The sequence below is a fragment of the Phyllobates terribilis genome, unplaced genomic scaffold (genome assembly GCF_046119375.1).
Source record: "Phyllobates terribilis strain yellow unplaced genomic scaffold, ASM4611937v1 Scaffold_1__5_contigs__length_1240528914, whole genome shotgun sequence".
NCBI lineage: Eukaryota > Metazoa > Chordata > Amphibia > Anura > Dendrobatidae > Phyllobates > Phyllobates terribilis.
This window is the reverse complement of record NW_027362761.1, coordinates 1,231,063,473-1,231,089,009: the sequence shown is the minus strand read 5'-3', so window position 1 is coordinate 1,231,089,009 and position 25,537 is coordinate 1,231,063,473. Positions and strand designations below refer to the sequence as shown.

Genomic DNA, 25,537 nt, shown 5'->3' with positions numbered 1-25,537 from the left:
TAGACACAGGACACATTGTTTATAGAGACCTTAGTGACTGCGGCTCCATCATGTGATCAGCTATGTAATAAATACCCCAAACCTGCCCCAATACAAGAAATTATAGACCGCACTAGAGAAATCCAAAAAGTATGAAGACCACACAACCATGACAGTCGCTCCTCCCAACATGGCCTCTGGATCAGCAAGTGCCTGAAAGAAAAAGGGGAACATGAGAGTTATGGTTCCTCTGTATGGAGGAAGGAGGACAACGGGAAACATGAGACTTATGGCTCCTCTGTATGGAGGAAGGAGGACAACGGGGAACATGAGACTTATGGCTCCTCTGTATGGAGGAAGGAGGACAACGGGGAACATGAGACTTATGGTTCCTCTGTATGGCGGAAGGAGGACAATGGGAAACAAGAGACTTATGGTTCCTCTGTATGGAGGAAGGAGGACAACGGGGAACATGAGACTTATGGTTCCTCTGTATGGAGGAAGGCCCCTCAAGGGTCCAAAGGGAATAAATAGGAGACAAATGCATCAAAAAGTTATTCAACATGGCTGACTGTCAAATCCGGCTGTAATCTGTGCCGAAACATGATCCTCAGGTGTGACGAGAGACATGAATCTGGGCAGAAACAATATGTTGGGTGGCATGAAGAAGAGCATTGTGATATGGCCTGAACTGGTCTATCATGCCACTACTAGCAGGGGCCCCACTGGTCTAACATACCCACTGCTAGCAGGGGCCTTGCTAATCTTACATACTCACTGCTAGCAGGGGCCCCACTGGTCTAACATACCCACTGCTAGGAGGGGCAACACTGGTCTAACATACCCACTGCTAGCAGGGGCCCCACTGGTCTAACATACCCACTGCTAGCAGGGGCCCCACTGGTCTAACATACCCACTGCTAGCAGGGGCCCCACTGATCTAACATACCCACTGCTAGCAGGGGCCCCACTGGTCTAACATACCCACTGCTAGCAGGGGCCCCACTGGTCTAACATACCCACTGCTAGCAGGGGCCCCACTGGTCTAACATACCCACTGCTAGTGTGGCACCCCAGGGGTCTGGTTACCACAGTAATAGAGATATTATGTCTGAGAGCAAGTGGGAGGTTTCTCTGGTCAGGAGCCCTAAGCATGCAACATGGCCCGCCCAGACCTGGGAGGGGAGGAATCTGCCCTTATAAACTGGGTCTGGGGCGGGATTAGTTAGTCAGTGCCTGGAGAGAGAAAGAGTTGAGTTCCAGGCACAGGGAAAGTGACAACAGGAGCTCTGTAGGAGCAGGAGCGAGTGCCAGAGGCTGGAAGCTAGAAGGCTCGCCTTGGCTGAAGACACTAACCCGGACACGGAGTCCGAGGCTGTGGGGACATCCAGGTCCAGCAGCAGAATCCAACCGGCAGGGGATTCCATGTCCTCTGGCCCTAGAAACCCGAAGGCACGGTCACAAGCAAGGGACCAGCACCGCCATCGTGAAGCGAAGGCTAACGGAAGGCCCCAAGTCACCGGCCATACGGGTGAGCACCACACGGTATACTCAGGGACGTGGGCTACTTCTACCCGCATAGAGCAAGGTAGCCAGGAAAGAGTGCAGATAGTCGGGGAGGCCTACAACTCCACCTGGCCAGGGGAGATCCTGCTTGCTCACAGACTGACCAGGCCCCTACTGCTAACCAGTACTCCCGGGAGGGTCTGCTTTATACCATCAGTAAAGACCCTGAACTGCACCACACGTCTCTGTGATTCCTTGCCGCACCAGCACCATTACTACTGGGACGCTCACACCATCACTCCCATCATCTCTCACATTAGCTGCCCTGAGGCAATACTTCTCCCGTGGGGAGTTATCCCATACTCGGCTGCGCAAACAACATCAGCCTCAGCGGTCGGCAGCGCAGCGGCGGTCCCCACTGACCGCAATCCACGGGTGACGTAGTCGGACAATTACAATACCAATAGACTGCCACTGGTTTGACCGCCCTGGGCACGGACCGGGTCACCGCCACGGAGAACTACAACCCCCAGCGATCCGGCTCCGGGTATCCCCCTGCACCGCACAGGCCCAGGGGGCGCGTCAACTTTGGCGTAGTCGGCAGGATTTCGTGCCCGCAACCACCGGGTACTGCGTGCCTGAAAAAGACATTTGAACTTACCTGTGGTGAAGTTTCCCGCCGTCCGGAGTCGTTTCCCGCCATCCGGAGCCGATTCCCGCCATCAGACGCCATCTTGGGTCGTTTCCCGCCGTCTTCCCGCCATCCGCAGCTGCTTCCCGCCATCGGACGCCATCTTCGGGACGCCGCGCGGGAAGAAGAGGGGCGTGGACGCCGAAAGCGCGCGAGATCCAAAGCTCCGCCCCACGCACTGACGCTGCGCAAGGTCCTGGAAGGGAGGAAGAGCGACGCTGACGTCATCGGAGCGCGACGCCAGGTCCTCGACCCCGACGATTGACTACGGAGCCGCGGCCTACGGAAGAAGAGCATCGCAAGGTAGGCCACGGTCCACTAGGGGGGAAGGAGGATGTCGGACACCGAGGGGAGCTCCACTGCCACAGCCACCGCCAGCGCAACCGCTGCAGCAGTCATGCCATTCACCATGCCCTATATCCCGGGGGCAACCTGGCTACCCCAGTACTCAGGAGAGTCACATACCCTGAGTGACTTTAGGGAAAGACTTGATAGCCTCTTCCAGGTGTACCCCCTCACGGAAGAGCAAAAAGTAAGCATCCTGGTGGCCCAATTAATTGAGGCAGCCCAAAGGGAGGTAAAGTCCTGGTCACCTAGGAAGAAGAGGACTGTCAGAGAAATACTAGCCCGGCTAAAAGACACATTTGACACCCGCACCTCAGCTGAAATAAAACTCAGATTTTACAGGTGCAAACAACGGGCACATGCAAGTATAAGGGACTATGCTCTAAACCTACAAGAGGCCCCGAGAGCCATTAAGCAGGCAGACCCTGACGGCGTGGGAAATGAAGATAAGCTGTTGACTGAACAATTTATTGAGGGTCTACTGTGCAATGCCCATCGAACCCAGTTGCGGGCAATGGCCTTACAGGACCCTGACCTGGACTTTGCACAGTTCAAGGACAGAGCCATCCGGGTGCTCCGAGAACCGGCACCAGGTGGCGCTGTGACCCACAGGCGCCCTGCTATCACTTATCACCAGGAGACGGCACCCTTGGCTGCAGGGCCTGTGGGAGCTGATGCGCAGGCTTTGAACAATGACCCGGCTACAGACCTGCACCATCAGGTCCAAGAGCTGACTAAGAGCGTTGCCGCGCTAACCAGAACTGTGCAGTCTTTACAGGTCTCTTCTCCAGAAAAGATCCAGCTGGCATCCGGACCGGAGGACGTCCCGTGGCGCCGACTGAGGAGGACCCCACCGGCCAGAGGAAGACCCAGCGACAGATACAACGAGGACGGACCGCCCATCTGCCGCCGCTGCAATCAACCCGGACATATGGCAAGGTACTGTCATTTAAACGGGCACAACCTGGGGTAGAGGGCCAACCCCCAGGCATAAGATCATCAGGCCCATCAAACTGGCGTGACAAATACGTAGGGGGACGTCCGGTCTTGCCTGTGGTACTGGATGGCATTCCTATGAGTGCCCTACTAGACACCGGGTCACAGGTCACCACCATCCCGTACGTGCTCTTCAAGCAGTACTGGAATGACTCGGACATAACCCGCTACCCAGATGACGACCTGAGCATTATCGCCAGCAATGGTCAGCCCGTGCCAGAGATAGGATTTAAGGAAATGACCATCAAGGTCGGTAAAGTTGAACTGCCGGCACAAGGACTTATCATTGTGGACATTGACCGTCGCGAGAGTCACCCAAAAATTACCCTAGGTACTAACGTAATTGAAAACTGTCTTGCAGAGGTGATTCTTATTTTGCAACAGGTTGCCAAGAACGCCAGTTCCAGCCAGCAGCGTGTGCTCCAAAAAGAGATCCGGGCACTGATGAAGCGGCAACAAGTGGAACTATCTGGTGGTGAGATAGGTAGAGTGAGAATGTGTGACCCGTTCCCTATTGCCATGCCCCCAAAAAGTGAGATGATGATTTGGTGCCGGGCAGCTATTGGTCTAAGAGGTAGAGACTACCAAGCAATGGTAGAACCCGTCTACTCAGACAGTAGGCCCACCATTTTGACAGCACGGGGGGTGGTCGATGTACGCCATGGGAGGGTGCCCGTCCGCATCATCAATATCGGGGAGAGAGAAGTATACCTGCCCCGGTATGCCACGCTAGCCAAATTGTTCACCATCAACCAGAACTCTGTACAGGCCGTGGAACCCTTGCCTCCATCTCAACCAGAGGAAGGTAACGGCTCTAAGAAACCAATGGAGGACTGGTGTCAGCAACTGCATTTGGGTACTGACTCCACTCCCTCACACCAAAAACAGGGAGTCTATCGGGTGGTTCAAGAGTACGAGAGAGTGTTTAGTAAACACCCGCTAGACTTCGGGCGAGTAAAGGGGGTAGAACATCACATCCCAACGGGAGACCATCCTCCCATAAAGGAGAGATATCGACCCGTACCCCCTGCACACTATCAACACGCCAAGGGGATGCTAAAAGACATGAAGGAGGCTGGGGTAATTAGGGACAGCTGTAGGCACTGGGCAGCTCCACTAGTCTTAGTGAAAAAGAAAGACAACACCATGAGAATGTGTGTAGACTACAGGAAGGTCAACCGTATCACACACAAAGATGCGTACCCGTTACCAAGGATAGAAGAGTCCTTAGCTGCATTAAAATCTGCTAACTTCTTCTCTACTTTGGACCTCACTAGCGGGTACTGGCAGGTTCCTGTAGCAGAGGCGGACCGGGAGAAGACCGCATTCACCACCCTGATGGGACTCAGCGAATTTAACTGTATGCCGTTCGGGCTCTGCAACGCACCAGGAACCTTCCAACGGTTGATGGAATGCTGTCTGGGACACCGGAACTTCGAGATGGTCCTATTATACCTGGACGACGTCATCGTCTATTCCAAGACCTATGAGGACCATCTGGAACACCTGGCAGAAGTGTTTGAAGCCCTGGCAAACTATGGCCTAAAGGTAAAACCCTCAAAGTGTCATCTACTGAAGCCAAAGGTACAGTACCTGGGACACGTGGTGAGTGCTGACGGAGTAGCCCCCGACCCTGACAAGATCACCGTGATTAAGGACTGGCCAAGACCATCCAGCATAAAGGAAGTGCGGCAGTTCCTCGGGTTGGTAGGCTACTACCGAAGATTCATTCCCAGTTTAACCAAGAAGGCAGCTCCTATGCAGGACCTCCTGATAGGCCAGTCCAGGAAGGCCAAAAACCAGAAGCCACCCTTCAAATGGGAAAAGCTGGAAGAGGAGTCCTTCCGCCAGCTGAAGATGGCCCTCACGGGGGATGAAATCCTGGCGTACCCTGATTACAGCCAGCCCTTTATCCTCTACACGGACGCAAGCAACATCGGGCTAGGAGCCGTACTGTCCCAGATCCAGCAGGGGAGAGAACGGGTAATTGCTTACGCCAGCCGAAAGCTGCGACCCACGGAAAGAAACCCTGAGAATTACAGCTTGTTCAAGCTAGAGTTCCTGGCAGTGGTGTGGGCAGTAACCGAACGTTTGAAGCATTACCTTGCCTCTTCATACCGGGGCAGGTATACTTCTCTCTCCCCGATATTGATGATGCGGACGGGCACCCTCCCATGGCGTACATCGACCACCCCCCGTGCTGTCAAAATGGTGGGCCTACTGTCTGAGTAGACGGGTTCTACCATTGCTTGGTAGTCTCTACCTCTTAGACCAATAGCTGCCCGGCACCAAATCATCATCTCACTTTTTGGGGGCATGGCAATAGGGAACGGGTCACACATTCTCACTCTACCTATCTCACCACCAGATAGTTCCACTTGTTGCCGCTTCATCAGTGCCCGGATCTCTTTTTGGAGCACACGCTGCTGGCTGGAACTGGCGTTCTTGGCAACCTGTTGCAAAATAAGAATCACCTCTGCAAGACAGTTTTCAATTACGTTAGTACCTAGGGTAATTTTTGGGTGACTCTCGCGACGGTCAATGTCCACAATGATAAGTCCTTGTGCCGGCAGTTCAACTTTACCGACCTTGATGGTCATTTCCTTAAATCCTATCTCTGGCACGGGCTGACCATTGCTGGCGATAATGCTCAGGTCGTCATCTGGGTAGCGGGTTATGTCCGAGTCATTCCAGTACTGCTTGAAGAGCACGTACGGGATGGTGGTGACCTGTGACCCGGTGTCTAGTAGGGGTTCACCGTGTACACGGACAACAACCCGTTGACACATCTGGACACTGCAAGACTGGGTGCCCTGGAGCAGAGATGGATGGCCCGCTTGTCCAATTTTAAGTTCACAATCAAATACCGGGCAGGACGCTCCAATACCAAAGCGGACGCCCTGTCCAGGATGCCAAACCTACCGGACGAAGGGGAGGATCCAGAAGAATTGGAAGAGATCGAACTCCCTGCGTTTCACCGTCATGGGATTACCCAGTATTCCCACCGTGTGAGGGGCCAGCGATCCGCTACGTTCAACCCCTTACCCCACTACAACTGGGCGGAGACGCAAGACAGTGACCCCGCAGTCCGTCTGGTGAAGGAGATGCTGACCCAGGCTGACGCCCGCCTGGACCCAGATGCTCCGGAAGAGACCAAGCAACTGTGGACGGAGAAGAGCAGACTGTTTCTCTACAAGGAGAAGTTGTGCCGCAGAATGGTCAATTCCCGGACACATGAACTGATCTGGCAGGTTGTGGTACCGAGACGGGACGCAGCTATGGTGCTGGAGGCCTACCACAATGGAGCAGGGCACTTCGGATGGAAGAAGCTGGAGTTCCTGCTGCGTGAACGGTCCTACTGGATAGGCATGAGAGGAGCCATTGAGAGGTGGTGTAGAGACTGTGGCCCATGCAATCTAAGAAGAAGGGACCGTGCCAGCCAGAGGACTCCCCTGCAGCCCATCATCACCAGGCAGCCGCTGGAACTGGTCGCTCTGGACCATGTTAAACTGGCTCCAAGCAGAAGCGGGTATGTCTACGCCCTAACCATCGTGGATCACTACTCCCGGTTCCTGGTGGTGGTCCCTGTCAAAGACCTGACTGCTCAGACAGCGGCCAGACCCTTCCAGCTGCACTTCTGCCGCCCACACGGGTACCCGGACCAAGTGCTGACGGACCAAGGACCAGCCTTCGAAGCGGAGGTCTTCCAGGAGTTCTGCAACCTGTATGGCTGCAAGAAGATAAGAACAACGCTCTATCACCCCCAAACCAATGGACTCTGCGAGAAGATGAACCAGGTGGTGATAGAGCTGCTAAAAACATTTCCCCTGGAAGAACGCAGTCTGTGGCCTGAGAAACTGCCCGATCTGGTGGACCTGTATAACCACATCCCGGTAGGTTCCACCAACTGTACCCCGGCTTACCTAATGCGAGCAAGACCTGGTAAGCTGCCAGTTGACCTGGATATGGGAGTCCTGATACCCGAGGACACCTCGCCAGAGACAGACTGGGATACAGAACGGCAGCAGCAGTACCGGAAAGTACAGGAGAGCGTCGAGCGAAGTCTCTGTCAATCAAGAGAAAGGCAGGAGAGGACTTATAACCAACATGCTCCCGCTGTTCCCCTGGTACCTGGAGAGCAGGTCTTGAAAAGAAAAAGGTGGCTCCATAAGTTGGACGACCAGTGGGAAAAGGACCCATACACCGTACTACCCTCAAGCCACAATAATCCAAAGGTGTACGTCATCAGCAAGGATGGAGGAGAGACCACAGCCACTGTCTCCAGAGACCACCTGAAAAAGTGCCCCGAGAAGTTGCAAAGCACAGATGAAGATCAGGAAGACCCTCAACCCGTAGAGGAAAAGGAGGAAATGATCAGCACCGTACTCGGAGACTTTCCCCGGTCCTGGACACAAGTAAACAATGCTATCGTGGTGCCCATCCTCACCTTTCTCCAGCCAGCCCCTCAAGTGCCTACAGAAGACCAGGTAGAGCTGGAAGAGCAGCCGGCCCAGGAGGCAGAAGAATCCACACCAGCAGCACAGGAGAATCAACCCTCTGCTAGTAGTGAGCCTGCCGTGCCTCTAGTGAGCCAAAGAGTGCGCAGACAGCTGCCCAGCTTACCCATAACATCCCCTACACCCTGTAGTGCAGGACCAGTTAGTGAGCTCCGTAGATCCACTAGAGTCACTAGAGGTCAGATGCCCGCTCGCTGGAGAATCTAAACTAATGCACTGTGAATTTATCTGTTTAACTGTTCATGGTTTATGTTTGTTGCCTGTTATTAATTATGTTTCTCAGTTACCCTGCAGATTTCTTTGGACTAACAGGTTATGGACACTGGACAACCGGAACAGTTTTGTAGATAGTTGCACCTTGGTGCCTCTTGTGAAGACGGCCGCGGAAGAGAAAACCTGTCTGGCGTGGCCTACTTGCGGCCCAAAGTAGCTAGCTCCAGCCTTGCAGCCACGCCCAAGGACAACGCAAGGGGTTTGCTTTGGACAGGTCCCCTACTTCGCTTAAAACTTCACCTTGGGTGATATGGACACCCGGTTACGGACACGCCGTGACCTTTAAAGAACTAAAGCTTCTTGTAAATATGTTATTGTATTATTGTTATACCCTGCATTTATGTTTCTTTAAAAAAAATGTGTTTAGTCCCGTAGTACTAAAATTTACTAGGGGGGAATGTGGCACCCCAGGGGTCTGGTTACCACAGTAATAGAGATATTATGTCTGAGAGCAAGTGGGAGGTTTCTCTGGTCAGGAGCCCTAAGCATGCAACACGGCCCACCCAGACCTGGGAGGGGAGGAATCTGCCCTTATAAACTGGGTCTGGGGCGGGATTAGTTAGTCAGAGCCTGGAGAGAAAAAGAGTTGAGTTCCAGGCACAGGGAAAGTGACAACAGGAGCTCTGTAGGAGCAGGAGCGAGTGCCAGAGGCTGGAAGCTAGAAGGCTCGCCTTGGCTGAAGACACTAACCCGGACACGGAGTCCGAGGCTGTGGGGACATCCAGGTCCAGCAGCAGAATCCAACCGGCAGGGGATTCCATGTCCTCTGGCCTTAGAAACCCGAAGGCACGGTCACAAGCAAGGGACCAGCACCGCCATCGTGAAGCGAATGCTAACGGAAGGCCCCAAGTCACCGGCCATACGGGTGAGCACCACACGGTATACTCAGGGACGTGGGCTACTTCTACCCGCATAGAGCAAGGTAGCCAGGAAAGAGTGCAGATAGTCGGGGAGGCCTACAACTCCACCTGGCCAGGGGAGATCCTACTTGCTCACAGACTGACCAGGCCCCTACTGCTAACCAGTACTCCCGGGAGGGTCTGTTTTATACCATCAGTAAAGACCCTGAACTGCACCACACGTCTCTGTGATTCCTTGCCGCACCAGCACCATTACTACTGGGACGCTCACACCATCACTCCCATCATCCACATTAGCTGCCCTGAGGTAATACTTCTCCCGTGGGGAGTTATCCCATACTCGGCTGCGCAAACAACATCAGCCTCAGCGGTCTGCAGCGCAGCGGCGGTCCCCACTGACCGCAATCCACGGGTGGCGTAGTCGGACAATTACAATACCAATAGACTGCCACTGGTTTGACCGCCCTGGGCACGGACCGGGTCACAGCCACGGAGAACTACAACCCCTAGCGATCCGGCTCCGGGTATCCCCCTGCACCGCACAGGCAGGGGGCCCACTGTTCTAATGTGAGAGGGAGATGTGTGGACATTGCTGTGGTATGAGCCTCCGGCCACAAGAGGTCTCTGTTGCCTCTAAAAAACAAGCAGTAGTGAGGAGAGGAAGGAGATTGTGGTGAGCCGGTGTGTGCGGCGTGCTGGGAGTGTAACAGGACTTTGAGTGAAGGTGAAGCCTTGCCTGTGACTCTTGCCAAAGAGGAAGAATCACCTTGGGGGACGACTATGGTTGGATGCAGAGTTGGATTTCCCCCAAGGTATCTGAGTGACGAGAAGGGCTCTTTGCTAGTCTGACAGACTGAAACTTGCGCTCCTGTGACGAGGTCAGGACCCTCTCCTTAGTCTCCCAGCTAAGTGCCTGATCAGACAGCTTCTTCAGAGAACAGTTAATGGCCGGTAAGTCTTGAGCTCAGGCACCACCACAGGGATACCGGTGGATGCATGCATGCAAATAGCAGGAAGAGTTTGGTGCCAAACACAGGTTCTCAATTAAAGATATTGGTTGTAGGCAGGGTTGGGTGAACGTTAACTAGAGACTTCCCTCAGTGGTGAGATTGTGGATAGTTAGGATAACAGTATTGTAAAGTAGAAACTTGTTAAGTTTGTTAACTGTTGCGCTGCACCACTGCACGGACCGCCTTGTGCACCCATCTGATTACATCATACTCTGGGTAACACGCGGTTAAAGCACTAGGCGGAACCACTGGGTAGGCAAATTATAGTTCTTCTGTTAGTACATCCTGGTCCTGTCGGTTGTGCAGCGCAGGGGTCCTGGCTGTCTTGAGCTAGTTGTGTGTGAAGTTTATTTGTGTTCCTGTCTCGCATTGCCGGGGCAACCCAGTTCCTGTTCTTAGTAAAAAGGTGTTACCCAAACAAATTGTCTGCTAGTATCCTTTGTCCTCGGCCCGCTGTATTCTGAGAGACCTCCTCGGTACACGGTCTACACTAACATACCCACTGCTAGCAAGGGCCCCACTGGTCTAACATACCCACTGCTAGCAGGGGCCCCACTGGTCTAACATACCCACTGCTAGCAGGGGCCCCACTGGTCTAACATACCCACTGCTAGCAGGGGCCCCACTGGTCTAACATACCCACTGCTAGCAGGGGCCCCACTGGTCTAACATACCCACTGCTAGCAGGGGCCCCACTGGTCTAACATACCCACTGCTAGCAGGGGCCCCACTGGTCTAACATACCCACTGCTAGCAGGGGCCCCACTGGTCTAACATACCCACTGCTAGCAGGGGCCCCACTGGTCTAACATACCCACTGCTAGCAGGGGCCCCACTGGTTTAACATACCCACTGCTAGCAGGGGCCCCACTGGTCTAACATACCCACTACTAGCAGGGGCCTCATTGGTCTAACATACCCACTGCTACCAGGGGCCCCGCTGGTCTTATATACCCACTGCTAGCAGGGGCCCCGCTGGTCTTATATACCCACTGCTAGCAGGGGCCCCACTGGTCTAACATACCCACTGCTAGCAGGGGCCTCATTGGTCTAACATACCCACTGCTAACAGGGGCCCCACTGGTCTAACATACCCACTACTAGCAGGGGCCTCATTGGTCTAACATACCCACTGCTACCAGGGGTCCCACTGGTCTAACATACCCACTGCTAGCAGGGGCCCCACTGGTCTAACATACCCACTGCTAGCAGGGGCCCCGCTGGTCTTATATACCCACTGCTAGCAGGGGTCCCACTGGTCTAACATACCCACTGCTAGCAGGGGCCCCACTGGTCTAACATACCCACTACTAGCAGGAGCCCCGATGGTCACACCACGGTGTTATGATGGTAACATTTTGGTAATGTTAAGGTAAGGAGAATACGGAGAGGTCTAGACCAGGGTTCCTAATCTCCAGTCCTCACCGGCCACCAACACATCTTGTTTTCAGGATGTCCTTAGTATTGGACAGATGATGGAATTATGGCCTGCACAATAAGAAGCACATCCTGAAGACATGATGTGTTGGTGGCCGGTGAGGACTGGAGGTGAGGAACGCTGCTCTGGATTCTTCTGTCTTCGGGAGAATATCTTGTAGAATACCTTGTGTATGATGTTCTCACAGGATCCTCAGTGTTGGAGCCCAGGAGCTCCACACTAAGGGGTTGTACAGATCTCTGCAGCGTACAGTGAAACTCCGCACATCCTTCACATTGTAGCTCTGCTCCTCTGTGGTCTCTGTCACCTGAAAAATACAAATATATTTGCATATTATGTATGAGGAAGCTCACGCCTCCACTTCTCTACCCAATTCTGGAGTTGAGGATTAAAGCGATTGTCCACTACCTGGACAACTCCTTCTTAAAGGCAATATATCAGCAAGTTTGTGCAATTTAATCTGAGAGCATCATGATAGAGGGGCAGAGGGCCTGATTTCTGGGATTTGTTACTGATCAGGTTATGTGCTGTAGTTTAAAAAAAAATCAAGTGTTTTATCAGCTGGAGATTATCACTGCAGGACTAGGTCTCAGTGCAGGCCAGTCAGGCTAATCAGGGTAACCCCCCCCCACTACTGATTGGCAGCTTGTTGACAATGTACACAAGAAGCTGCCAATCAGGGGTGTGGGCGGGGTGGTTCACAGATCAGCATTCTGAGCACTGCTACATCTGCAGCATAGTAAACAGGGATCTATAAAAGCTGCACCAAGCATTCTGTGGCGCCCCTGAGGGTTCAGTCGCCACAGGGGTACTGCACCTCAGAACGAGGTGTGGTATCTCCTCTCCAAGGTAAGGATGGAGTACCTCACAGGACCCCAACCACACACTCAACGCTACACCACTCCAGTTCTGAAGGGCCCCTAAAGCACCATAGTGCTGCCCCGGGCCTGAATGGAGGAGTTGGGGGGAACCAAAGTTAGAGGGAACCACGTAGTGAGTGAGGGTGGAGGAAGCACTTTACTTTAGCACTTAATAGAATCATATTTAACTGGAGGCCATTTTAAGAACAGGGTCTTTGGTCGTGGGTCTTTGGGACGGCAAGTCAGTACAAAGCTTCTGCCGGCTGGAGGGTCCACGGTTCCCGGTCTCAGGCCTCGAGACGGGGGATTGGGGCAGAGTTAAAACCGGCTCTGTACCCGGTCAGAGTCCAACCAAGAAGGCCCAGGAGGGGAGCAGAGGAGCTAGGCTCCACAGGCAAAAGGATCTCAGGGAGTGCGGACGGAGCGGAGTCGCCACCTGCATACCTTATTCTGGCCCTGCCAGAGAGACCCTGCCGCAAGAGGGGGTACCGGTCCCCGATTATCTGACTTTGCACTTCACGTCTCTGTCGGAAAAGTCCGGAGGCTTATGTGGATCCCAGGGGGATACGGACGGAGCGGAGTCACCACCTGTATGCCCTAATCTGAGTTTATCCAGAGGGACCCGGCCTTACGCCACGTTCTCACCACTAGTCACCAAAAAGGGCACCCAGTCGGTCCGGGAACTACACGTTATCCACAAGGGACATCGCAGTACCCGTACGGGACTCAGTGGGGGACACAAGGCGGGAGAAGTTCAAACAAGAGAGAACACACTAGAGCGGGGGGGTCCTGTCAAGCGCTCCTGAACTACCTGGAGTGTGCTGAACCCCACGCTGGCGGCCGCAGCTCGCCATGTGACAGCAGAGAGAAGCTCTGAGCTGAGAAAACACTACCGTGAGTAAAGACTTGGATGACTTCAACTACTGCCTCTGTCTGTTCTTTCCTCCGCGGCTCTGCACCCGCAAGCGCTCTATTCTGCATCCCTTCTCCTATGCTGCCCTGAAGCCCTGCTCCACCTGTGGGGAGCCGCACCACCTAAGCTGCCTGAACACCACTCTCAGAGGACTGTTGCAGCGCTGGTGATCCTCACCAGAAACCACGGGTGGCGTCACGAACATTCCCCTTCTCCCATACAAATCCCCCCCCCTCTTCCTTTCCTTTTAAGAGTGACCCCAGCGTACGGGCCTGGGAGCCGGCCACCACGACATCCCCCAAAACCAACAACAAGGCCCGGGCACCGAGTAGTTTGTCCCCCATCCCCTGGGCGCGTCATCTCTTCCTGGCGTCACAAACAGGATTTTGTGCCTGTGACAATGGCAGAAATCTATACCCATTGCCATCGGGTACTGTGCGCCTTTCCTAAAGACTGTATTTCCACATTCAATGTGGCGCCCGCCCAAGAAGAACGGGCGCCATTATGTGCAGGGAAGACAACAACAACTTAAGCCCTCCCATTGTGGGCCAGGTTCCTGAATGGCGCCAAAAGCTCAGACCGCCCATTGCCTTAGAGACATTCCGCATAGTTGTGTCCGTCAAGTCGGATGGGACGTCCCAAGGAGTGCCTGTCTGCGAGCAGCCATTGAACCGCCCCAGAAAGAGGAGGAGAAAGAGATTGAGACAAGGTGTGGCCTGGGCAAGTCTAGACAGACCACCCCTGGCAGCCGCGATGGAAGGAGAACAGGATGTGCCCTCCGTCATTGGCCCACGAGCAGCCACCTCTCTCACCCTGGAGGGATACAGTATTCACTTAACAGCGGAGGAGGCCGAGTTCCTCCGCGGCGAGGAGGCCCAGCGGAAAGCGGTCGCGGAGTGGAGAGAGGACCTGCCGGGGAAGTTTGCGGCCCGACGCCAAGACACGTCGCGCCACACCAGCGATGCCCCAGCCCAGGCGGAGAAGGAGGAAGACCAGGAGGCCGCATGCAGCCCAGGAGCGGGTAAGAGTGAAACCCCTGCCCCGGGAGCTGAGTTTGCTGACCTCTTCTTGGACCTCCTACCGTCGCCTCCATCCCTGGGAGCCACCGTTTGGGAGCAGCTACTGGCCCCGGACCCTGAGTCTCAAGCCGCCGCAGCCTCCGGAGGCCTGCTGCCCCTCCCGCTCCCGGAACCGCCAGCACCTGCCCTCGCCTGGGTGTACACACACCCGAACCCCGACTGGTCCGCAAGGGTCAAGGACCAGCAGCGGCCCCTGTTAACGCCGTTACCAGCACCCCCGGTTGCTTGCCCAAAAGCGGAGGAGTTTAGATGGGACAACCAGGGGGGGGATCTAATGGGGTTTCCCCAGGAGACCCAAACTGAGGCTTGACAGCGGGAAGAGTATTGTCAACGCGAGCTCCTCCAGCTAGAGAGGGAATGACGTACCCGGAGGGTCCGCTGTGAACAGTTGGAGGTGCAGTCAAAAGCCGCCAAGGCCCAAGCCGGACAGGCGGAGGCCTCCCGTCCTAGCCCCCGGGAGGAAGGACTAATCGTCCGGTTCCACCAGGAAGCGGGATGGGGCTTCATCCGCAGCCCCCAGTTCAAGCACGACGTCTTTGTAAATCGGTGGGACGTTGAGCCCCACTTGGAGCAAGGGCACCCCGACCGCAATCTGTACCTGGCAGATTTGGTCTCCTACACCCGCCACCACGGAGTACGTGGGTGGTACGCCTTAGAGGTGCACCGGGTGTTCAAGGAAGATGCCCCCCTGCACATTGCCACTGGTGACCGGTCCGGATCTGTGGGCAAACACGAGCCGTACCCCCGGTGGGGATACCACCACTAATGCGGCCCCGGAGGCTGAACTTCCTTGTTTTTCAGTTACTGTTCATGTTTTATTAAGACATTGTGTCTGCGGACAGTGAGCAGTCAACAAACTTTGTTGTAAATAGTTTGCACCTATTAAGGTGCCCCCTATTGGTTTTATACGCACATCAGACCTCAGAACAAAAACCAGTCTGGTGTGGCACAAACGGAGGTCCTACTCAGGATCACCATGCCCTGCAGCCACCCCAGGGCCTATGTGGAGGGTTTGCTTTGGACAGGTCCCTCATGCTGCTGAACTTGCACTTGTATAATCTTATCTAACGTTTCTATATATATATACAATGTTTTAGTATTTATCATGTAACCTGCAACGTTTAAGAAAAGTGCCTCCCATAAAGGGAAGATTGTTATTGTTTTGTTTAAAAAATTTTGAATGTCTGAAAAATACCATGTCTTTGCTCTATTGCAGCCTGCGGATGTGCTGTGTTTCACCAGGGGGGAATGTGGCACCCCTGAGGGTTCAGTCGCCACAGGGGTACTGCACCTCAGAACGAGGTGTGGTATCTCCTCTCCAAAGTAAGGATGGAGCACCACACAGGACCCCAACCACACATTCAACACTACACCACTCCAGTTCTGAAGGGGGCCTAAAGCACCATAGTGCTGCCCCGGGCCTGAATGGAGGAGTTGGGGGGAACCAAGTAGTGAGTGAGGGTGGAGGAAGCACTTTACTTTAGCACTTAATAGAATCATATTTAACTGGAGGCCATTTTAAGAACCGGGTCTTTGGTTGTGGGTCTTTGGGACGGCAAGTCAGTACAAAGCTGCTGCCGGCTGGAGGGTCCACGATTCCCGGTCTCAGGCCTCGAGAAGGGGGACTGGGGCAGAGTTAAAACCGGCTCTGTCCCCGGTCAGAGTCCAACCAAGAAAGCCCATGAAGGGAGCAGAGGAGCTAGGCTCCACAGGCAAAAGGATCTCAGGGGGTGCGGACGGAGTGGAGTCGCCACCTGCATACCTTATTCTGGCCCTGCCAGAGAGACCCTGCCGCAAGAGGGTGTACCGGTCCCCGATTATCTGACTTTGCACTTCACGTCTCTGTCGGAAAAGTCCGGAGGCTTATGTGGATCCCAGGGGGATACGGACGGAGCGGAGTCGCCACCTGTATGCCCTAATCTGAGTTTATCATGAGGGACCCGGCCTTGCGCCACATTCTCACCACCAGTCACCAAAAAGGGCATCCAGTCGGTCCGGGAACTACACGTTACCCACAAAGGACATCGCAGTACCCGTACGGGACTCAGTGGGGGATACAAGGCGGGAGAAGTTCAAACAAGAGAGGAACACACTAGAGCAGGGGGGTCCTGTCAAGCGCTCCTGAACTACCTGGAGTGTGCTGAACCCCACGCTGGCGGCCGCAGCTCGTCGTGTGACAGCAGAGAGAAGCTCTGAGCTGAGAAAACACTACCGTGAGTAAAGACTTGGATGACTTCAACTATTGCCTCTGTCTGTTCTTTCCTCCGCGGCTCTGCACCCGCCAGCGCTCTATTCTGCATCCCTTCTCCTACGCTGCCCTGAAGCCCTGCTCCACCTGTGGGGAGCCGCACCACCTAAGCTGCCTGAACACCGCTCTCAGAGGACTGTTGCAGCGCTGGTGATCCTCACCAGAAACCACGGGTGGTGTCACGAACATTCCCCTTCTCCCATACAAATTCCCCCCCCCTTCCTTTCCTTTTAAGAGTGACCCCAGGGTACAGGCCCGGGAGCCGGCCACCACGACATCCCCCAAAACCAACAACAAGGTCCGGGCGCCGAGCAGTTTGTCCCCCATCCCCTGGGCGCTTCAATTCCAATAAGTGACACATCCCTGGAATCAGGCTCTTCGCCACTACACTATGCTGCTGTCAGATTCCGTAGCAAAAGCCCGCTGACAGATTCCCTTTAAATACTATATTCACCCTTCTAAAATAAAAACACCATATAGTCCCCTCCTGTACCTGTACCACACGTGTCCTCCAGCACATCCACGGCTGCTATTCAGCTGCTGAGCTCACACTTTCTTCAGAAGAACCTCAGATACCACGGAAAAGTGTGAGTGCAGCAGCTTATTAGTGTCAGCTGATTGGCTGCAGCGCTCACATGGTATAACATGTCACGCAATCCTCGGAAGACCTGGCGCTGGTATAGGAGGTCAGTATATGGTATTATAGAAAGGGGTTGTCCAGATAGTGGAGAAACCCCTTAACTATGTGGAGGGATATAAAGATAGTGAAGCTATGGAATCTGGTGATTAGGAGGAACCTGAAGCAAATCCTGGTGAAGAGGTGAAATCTATAGAGCTTGTAAATGCAGCACTTAGTGAAGATGTAGAATCTGGAGGGAATGTGAAACCTGATTACAGTCTAAAACTTGGTGACAAAGTGAATCCTGATGGAGATGTTAAATCTGGTCACAATTTAGGATTTGGTGAAATGTGGGACCTGGTGAACGCTTAGGTTTTTGAATCCAACGTGGACAATTCCCAAGACATCATCTTATTACAAGCTGAAAACATAAGCTCCTTTGGAGGAGCCTCGTGTATTTCCACACTTTATTCCATAGACAATAGAAGAACCTTGTCTTGGTGACTTCTACTCACTTTAAGGTCATCTTCACACATGAATCTTTTACTCACACTGGTGTTGTTTCGATAGTTGACCCACAACTCGAACAGCAGAGGGAAGAAGGACAGATGACGGGTCCAAGATGGGTTTGACCAAATGATCTTCTCATTGGTGACAGCCAAGTTCTCCGGGGACCTGGGCACCACTAGAAGGCCAGAAAAAAAAGAAATCTGACTTTAACAGTGAAGGGATCAACGTTTATCCAACCTGAGACTGTGGAGAATGCCTTTTTCTTACAGAACACAGTGGGAAGCCAGAAGGTTTGTGATTGTGCAGTGCCTGGGGCAGGAGCAGGTAGGTCAGGGCAGGCAAGGAGATGCTTGTCAGTTTAGCGGCAGCAACAGCCGCCTCGACAACAGCAGTATTACAGTATAACGCAAGAAACGTTTTATGGGAAACATACTCTTTTGAAGATACACAAACAAGAAACCATTCCCAAAATAGGGCTAATTTTTTTTTTTTTTTTTAAAAGGCTTGGATGGCAATAAGCCGTAGCTTCTTCACTTTCAAAACAGTACTCCTGTTTTGTCTTCACATGAAAAGGGATGATTTTTGGATGGTATGAAAAAAAAGATGTTTAATTGTCTAGCCATTTTGTGACTAGAAAACCAGTTGCGGATCACAAAAAGGGATAATTTTTTACTCCTAGTTGAGAAACAATCACATATTTACTTTCAAAAGAGCACATCTGTTTTGTATCTTTAACTAAAGATATAGCTTTATCACAAGGCATCCAAAAATTATCACTTCAATTATCAAAGTGCTAAGCTCTTGATTCTCCCCAAACAGGGATCATTTTGCACACAACCGTTTAAAAATGCCACAATTTCTTCCATTTGTGCCACTTGACTATAAACCTCAGAAATTCATGCATCTGCCCCCAAAAGGGATAATTTTAGACTGTTTATACAGTATAATTAGCATAACAAACCGAAACTGCACTGTGTGGTTAAATACTCAGCTGGTTACCACCACTTACCATCCGTTTTCCCCTAGCCAGATGTCAGTTGGACATTAAAAGGCTGTGTTTGCATTACAGAGCTTAAAAGGGGACTGCAAGGGGAATTCAGTGCTCTACACCTATTCCAAGCACTTAAAGGTTTTTTAGTTATGCAGCAAATAGAACTTTTTGGAAAAAATCTGTGAATCTGGAGAATTCGAATTTCAAAAGATCCACTCATCTCTATTACTCACCAATATCTCGGATATAGATGGATATGTATCCTGTCCTATATTCACCATCAGACATGAGCTCGACAGACACATTAATGGGATGAACCTGCTCCTCAAAAGGACAGAAACCAGGAAGAGGAACGTCAAACACAAGAAGCTGATTCCCATTCTGTGAGATCTTCATTTCCTTCCAGCCTTGGTCCATTTTGGAGCTGAAGGACAAATCGGTGAATATTTAACCTGACAGAAAATCGTTTATGAGATCCAGACACATTGGGTCCATGTAATTCCACTTACTTGTTGGACTTTGCTCTCACCAGACTTTTGTGGACGAGTTTTTCAGCCAGTGAACATTGGAGAATAGGACTGGTATGTGAATCCACAGAGCAAGAGAAGGACAAGGGATTGTGTCCTGAGGGAATGGAAGTTTGGAATGACTTATGAGATCCCTACCATAACATAACAAGTGGGACAGGAAGCACTGATGAGATTCAACTAAACCTTGTGAAGGAGATCATTCGGGGAGCTCTACATAATCCCTATAGAGGAGTGGGACAAAAGGGACTGACAAAATCCAACTGAATGATGTGGAACAAATCATGTGGGCCAACTGAATGATGTGGAACAAATCATGTGGGGGTGCTCTACATGATCCCTATAGAGAAACGGGACAGGAATGACTGACGATATCCCTACCATAACCTTGTGGGGAGCTCTATAAGATCCCTATAGTGGAGTGGGAAAGGAAGGACTAATGAGATCCCTACAATAACATTGTGGAGGAGATCAAGTGAGGAACACTACATGATCTGTATATAGGAGCAGGACAGGAATGACTTACGAGAAGCCTACCCTAACCTTATGGAGGAGATCATGTGATGAGCAGGACAGGAATGACTTACGAGACCCCTACCCTAACCTTATGGAGGAGATCATGTGATGAGCAGGACAGGAATGACTTACGAGACCCCTACCCTAACCTTATGGCGGAGATCATGTGATGAGCAGGACAGGAATGACTTACGAGAACCCTTCCCTAAACTTATGGAGGAGATCATGTGATGAGCAGGACAGGAATGACTTACGAGAACCCTACCCTAACCTTATGGAGGAGATCACGTGATGAGCAGGACAAGAATGAAGATGAGATCCCTAATAAACCTTGTGGAGGAGATCATGTGAGGAACACTACATGATCTGTATAGAGGAGCAGGACAGGAATGACTTACGAGACCCCTACCCTAACCTTATGGAGGAGATCATGTGATGAGCAGGACAGGAATGACTTACGAGACCCCTACCCTAACCTTATGGAGGAGATCATGTGAGGAACAGGACAGGAATGAAGATGAGATCCCTAATAAACCTTGTGGAGGAGATCATGTGTGGCCTTACAATGCCCGTTCCAGTGTGTGGATGACCCGGTAAAAGTGTATTATCCATGGGGGATACATTTAGTGGGGATTTCCCATCATCCCTGATTCCTTCTCTCCCTCATAGTGTTTAGGGGCCCTGGCCCCACACCGTATCACGTTTGTGCCCCCAGGAGGCAGTGTTGTAGTGGTATTTATCTCCATGTAATAGTTCTGACTGCACCTACCTCTGTTTTCCCTCCCCCACACAGTCATGTGACAGCTAAGCTCCACCCAGTTGAAGATGATGGGCGATGTGGTCCTTACCTCTGTCTATCAGTATGTACTGGGAGTAGTTTTGATGGCTGTTGGTGCAGGTATAGAGGCCGGTGCAGCGGTGTCTCAGGGGGCGCAGGTGCAGGGTCTTCTGGTGCGTTGAGCCATTTACACAGTTATGAGGTGGAAAATTCCAGATAATTTTCTTGGCTTCTAGCGGACACTCGAGGACATGCGTCACTCTTTCTTTTACAGTATAATCTAGAAGAAAGGGATGTACGGAGCACGTGAGGAGACCCCAGTATGGTGGGACCGTCTATTATACATCATAGTGGAAGCCATGTATACAGCGATGTTAGACCGCTGCAGGACTCATGTATGTGATGTGGTATCATATGTACCGCCAGGTCATGCTCAGAAATACCGCAGTAATAGTCATGTGACTGACGGCATCAGGACCACCATCAGAAATGTCTAAGCCCCTTATGTGAAGTTATTAGGGTCTGTGCACACAGTGTCTCTTTCAGGCAGCTCTGCAGAGGAACCTTCCTGAAGAGGCGCTTGATAAACCCTAAAAAGAATAAACACAGGCGCTGCGATGTGGCTGCGACCAGCTGCGTGTCCACTCTGGGATCTAGTCTGTATGTATGTCCACAGTGGGGTCTTTATTGTATGTTTTTCCACTGTGGGTTCTCTGCTGCAAGTCTACAGTGCGTTTTGTGCTGTGTGTCCACTCTGCGTTCTCTACTGTGTGTCCACGTGGGTGCACGGCCCTACATCTCCTCCTCATCTCTGTCTACCACCCTACCCATCCTCTCCAGAGTGCTGCACCACCCTACATCTCCTCCTCATCTCTGTCTGCCACCTACCCATCCTCTCCACAGTGCTGCCACCTACCCATCCTCTCCACAGTGCTGCACCACCCTACATCTTCTCCTCATCTCTGTCTACCACCTACCCATCCTCTCCACAGTGCTGCACCACCCTACATCTTCTCCTCATCTCTGTCTACCACCTACCCATCCTCTCCACAGTGCTGCACCGCCCTACATCTCCTCCTCATCTCTGTCTATAACCCTACTCATCCTCTCCACCATGCGGCACCACCCTACATCTCCTCCTCATCTCTGTCTACCACCTACCCATCCTCTCCACAGTGCTGCACCGCCCTACATCTTCTCCTCATCTCTGTCTACCACCTACCCATCCTCTCCACAGTGCTGCACCACCCTACATCTCCTCCTCATCTCTCTCTATCACCTACCCATCCTCTCCACAGTGCTGCACCACCCTACATCTCCTCCTCATCTCTGTCTACCACCTACCCATCCTCTCCACAGTGCTGCACCACCCTACATCTCCTCCTCATCTCTGTCTACCACCTACCCATCCTCTCCACAGTGCTGCACCACCCTACATCTCCTCCTCATCTCTGTCTTCCACCTACCCATCCTCTCTACAGTGCTGCACCGCCCTACATCTCCTCCTCATCTCTGTCTACCACCTACCCATCCTCTCCACAGTGCTGCACCACCCTACATCTCCTCCTCATCTCTGTCTACCACCTACCCATCCTCTCTACAGTGCTGCACCGCCCTACATCTCCTCCTCATCTCTTTCTACCACCTACCCATCCTCTCCACAGTTCTGCACCACCCTACATCTCCTCCTCATCTCTTTCTTTCTATCACCCTACCCTTCCTCTCCATTGTGCTACACCCCCCTACATCTCCTCCTCATTTCTGTCTATAACCCTACTCATCCTCTCCACCATGCGGCACCACCCTACATCTCCTCCTCATCTCTGTCTACCACCTACCCGTCCTCTCCACAGTGCTGCACCGCCCTACATCTTCTCCTCATCTCTGTCTACCACCTACCCATCCTCTCCACAGTGCTGCACCGCCCTACATTTCCTCCTCATCTCTCTACCACCTACCCATCCTCTCCATAGTGCAGCACCGCCCTACATCTTCTCCTCATCTCTGTCTACCACCTACCCATCCTCTCCACAGTGCTGCACCGCCCTACATCTCCTCCTCATCTCTGTCTACCACCTACCCATCCTCTCCACAGTGCTGCACCACCCTTCATCTTCTCCTCATCTCTGTCTACCACCTACCTATCCTCTCCACAGTGCTGCACCGCCCTACATCTCCTCCTCAGCTCTGTCTACCAACCTACCCATCCTCTCCACAGTGCTGCACCGCCCTACATCTCCTCCTCATCTCTGTCTACCACCTACCTATCCTCTCCACAGTGCTGCACCACCCTACATCTCCTCCTCATCTCTGTCTACCACCTACCTATCCTCTCCACAGTGCTGCACCGCCCTACATCTCCTCCTCAGCTCTGTCTACCACCTACCCATCCTCTCTACAGTGCTGCACCGCCCTACATCTCCTCCTCATCTCTGTCTACCACCTACCCATCCTCTCCACAGTGCTGCACCGCCCTACATCTCCTCCTCATCTCTGTCTACCACCTACCTATCCTCTCCACAGTGCTGCACCACTCTACATCTCCTCCTCATCTCTGTCTACCACCTACCTATCCTCTCCACAGTGCTGCACCGCCCTACATCTCCTCCTCATCTCTGTCTACCACCTACCCATCCTCTCTACAGTGCTGCACCGCCCTACATCTCCTCCTCATCTCTGTCTACCACCTACCTATCCTCTCCACAGTGCTGCACCGCCCTACATCTCCTCCTCATCTCTGTCTACCACCTATCCATCCTCTCCACAGTGCTGCACCGCCCTACATCTCCTCCTCAGCTCTGTCTACCACCTACCCGTCCTCTCCACAGTGCTACACCGCCCTACATCTCCTCCTCAGCTCTGTCTACCAACCTACCTATGTTCTGCATTCCACTAATCCCTTAAACTGGACATTAGATATGATTGAGTATGTTGTGTTAACCCTTTCACTGAGTATGCTCGGGCGAGCTCCGAGTATTTACAGCTGCTCGGTGATATGGTTGAATCGCTCCCGTGTGCATGATTTGCGACTGTTTGACAGTTTTAATACATGTGAGGAATGATTGTTTCTTTTGCATTCCTCACATGTAATAAAGCTGTTAAACAGTTTCAAATCATGCACACAAGAGCGATTCAACCATATCACCGAGCAGCTGTAAATACTCGGAGCTCGCCCGAGCATACTCGGTGAAAGGGTTAACACAACATACTCGCTCAACACTACTGGAGATTCTTTATAATCTTAACCTCCTACTTCCATCTTCAAGACGTCTCTCGTGCTGTGCCAGCTCTCTGTAATGCACTTCCCCACACAATCTGATAAATTCCCAGAATGCAAAAATAAAGATAACGGCAGCCTTTGGTGCGTGAAAAAGAGGGTGGTCCCTTGAAACATTACCCAGGTGAGGATGATTGATTCTTGTTCTGAACCAAGTTAGAGATACCCCCAGCTGCCAAAGATTTATGAACCGCCATGACCCAGGAATTGGACTAAATCACCCCAATAACGGGAACCCCCAAATACTAGATACTCACAGTGCTGCGGCCAGGAGACCGGAAGAGGCTGAAGATAGTGAATTCTTAAGGCCAAGATGGCAAGAGAAAGAAGAAGAGACATCTGCAACGCAAAGGAGAACAACCAAATTTCAATAGAAAGTACGTTCCCATATGTTAAAACCACACAGAATATCACACACATCTACAGCATCATATAGATCACATACGTCTCTACGGCCTAACACAGAAGACGTAGGTCTCTACCACATGACACTGAAGACGTAGGTCTCTACCACATCATATAGAACACGTACCTCTCTACCACATGACACTGAAGACGTAGGTATCTACCACATGACACTGAAGACGTAGGTCTCTACCACATCATATAGAACACGTACCTCTCTACCACATGACACTGAAGACGTAGGTCTCTACCACATCATATAGAACACGTACCTCTCTACCACATGACACTGAAGACGTAGGTCTCTACCACATCATATAGAACACGTACCTCTCTACCACATGACACTGAAGACGTAGGTATCTACCACATGACACTGAAGACGTAGGTCTCTACCACATCATATAGAACACGTACCTCTCTACCACATGACACTGAAGACGTAGGTCTCTACCACATCATATAGAACACGTACCTCTCTACCACATGACACTGAAGACGTAGGTCTCTACCACATCATATAGAACACGTACCTCTCTACCTCCTGACACTGAAGATGTAGATCTCTAAAACATGACAAAGAAGATGTGTGTCTTACGCCCAATGGAGGCGCAAGTGGATTTTTGGACCCATTGTGCCACGGACTGGGCCTACCCTGGAGGAGCGTAACTAAGCAGCTAACTTGGTGTTCACTGGAGCCTCTAGTGGTAAGATCATGCATGAGCGGCAGGTAGCTGCCAGGTACCACTCTAGGGTGGTGTCCAGCAGTAGCTGCTGAACAGGGACTGCACCGGGACCAGGGGACTTTGGGAGCAGACTGGCCACACCAGGACCAGGGGACAATGTTCTGGAATGGCAGTTCTGAGACCAGGGGACAAGGATACAGGCACTGGCAGCTCCGGGTCCAGCTGCCGAGGGTTCAGGCACTGGCTGCTCCAGGACAAGGGGATGAGGGTTCAGGCACTGGCCGCTTCGGGACCAGGGGACTCGGGTACAGGACACTGACAACACCGGGACCAGGGGACTACGAACTCAGGACTAGCCACACCAGGACCACGGGACCTCACAACTCACTAGCAGTACATCTACAACTCATTGCTTGGCGACTCCCTAGGGGAGAGGGAGTCTTTTATACGAGATGACTCCCAGCTATGGGCTGGGAGCCATCTTGCAGGTATAATACTTAAACTAAATACTTC

At 52.3% G+C, this 25,537-nt stretch overlaps 1 protein-coding gene across 1 annotated transcript; it reads right to left on the bottom strand.

Moving 5' to 3' along the window:
• On the bottom strand, positions 1-24,275 carry LOC141173544 (uncharacterized). The gene is made up of 7 exons (XM_073657884.1): positions 24,191-24,275; positions 20,727-20,936; positions 19,345-19,459; positions 19,069-19,259; positions 17,886-18,019; positions 11,781-11,922; positions 1-192 (listed from the first exon to the last, which is right to left on the bottom strand). Exons 1-6 carry the CDS (start codon positions 24,270-24,272, stop codon positions 11,797-11,799), a joined length of 858 nt encoding a protein of 285 aa, XP_073513985.1. The 5' UTR covers positions 24,273-24,275; the 3' UTR covers positions 1-192; positions 11,781-11,796.
• Between the last annotated feature and the right edge of the window lie 1,262 nt (positions 24,276-25,537).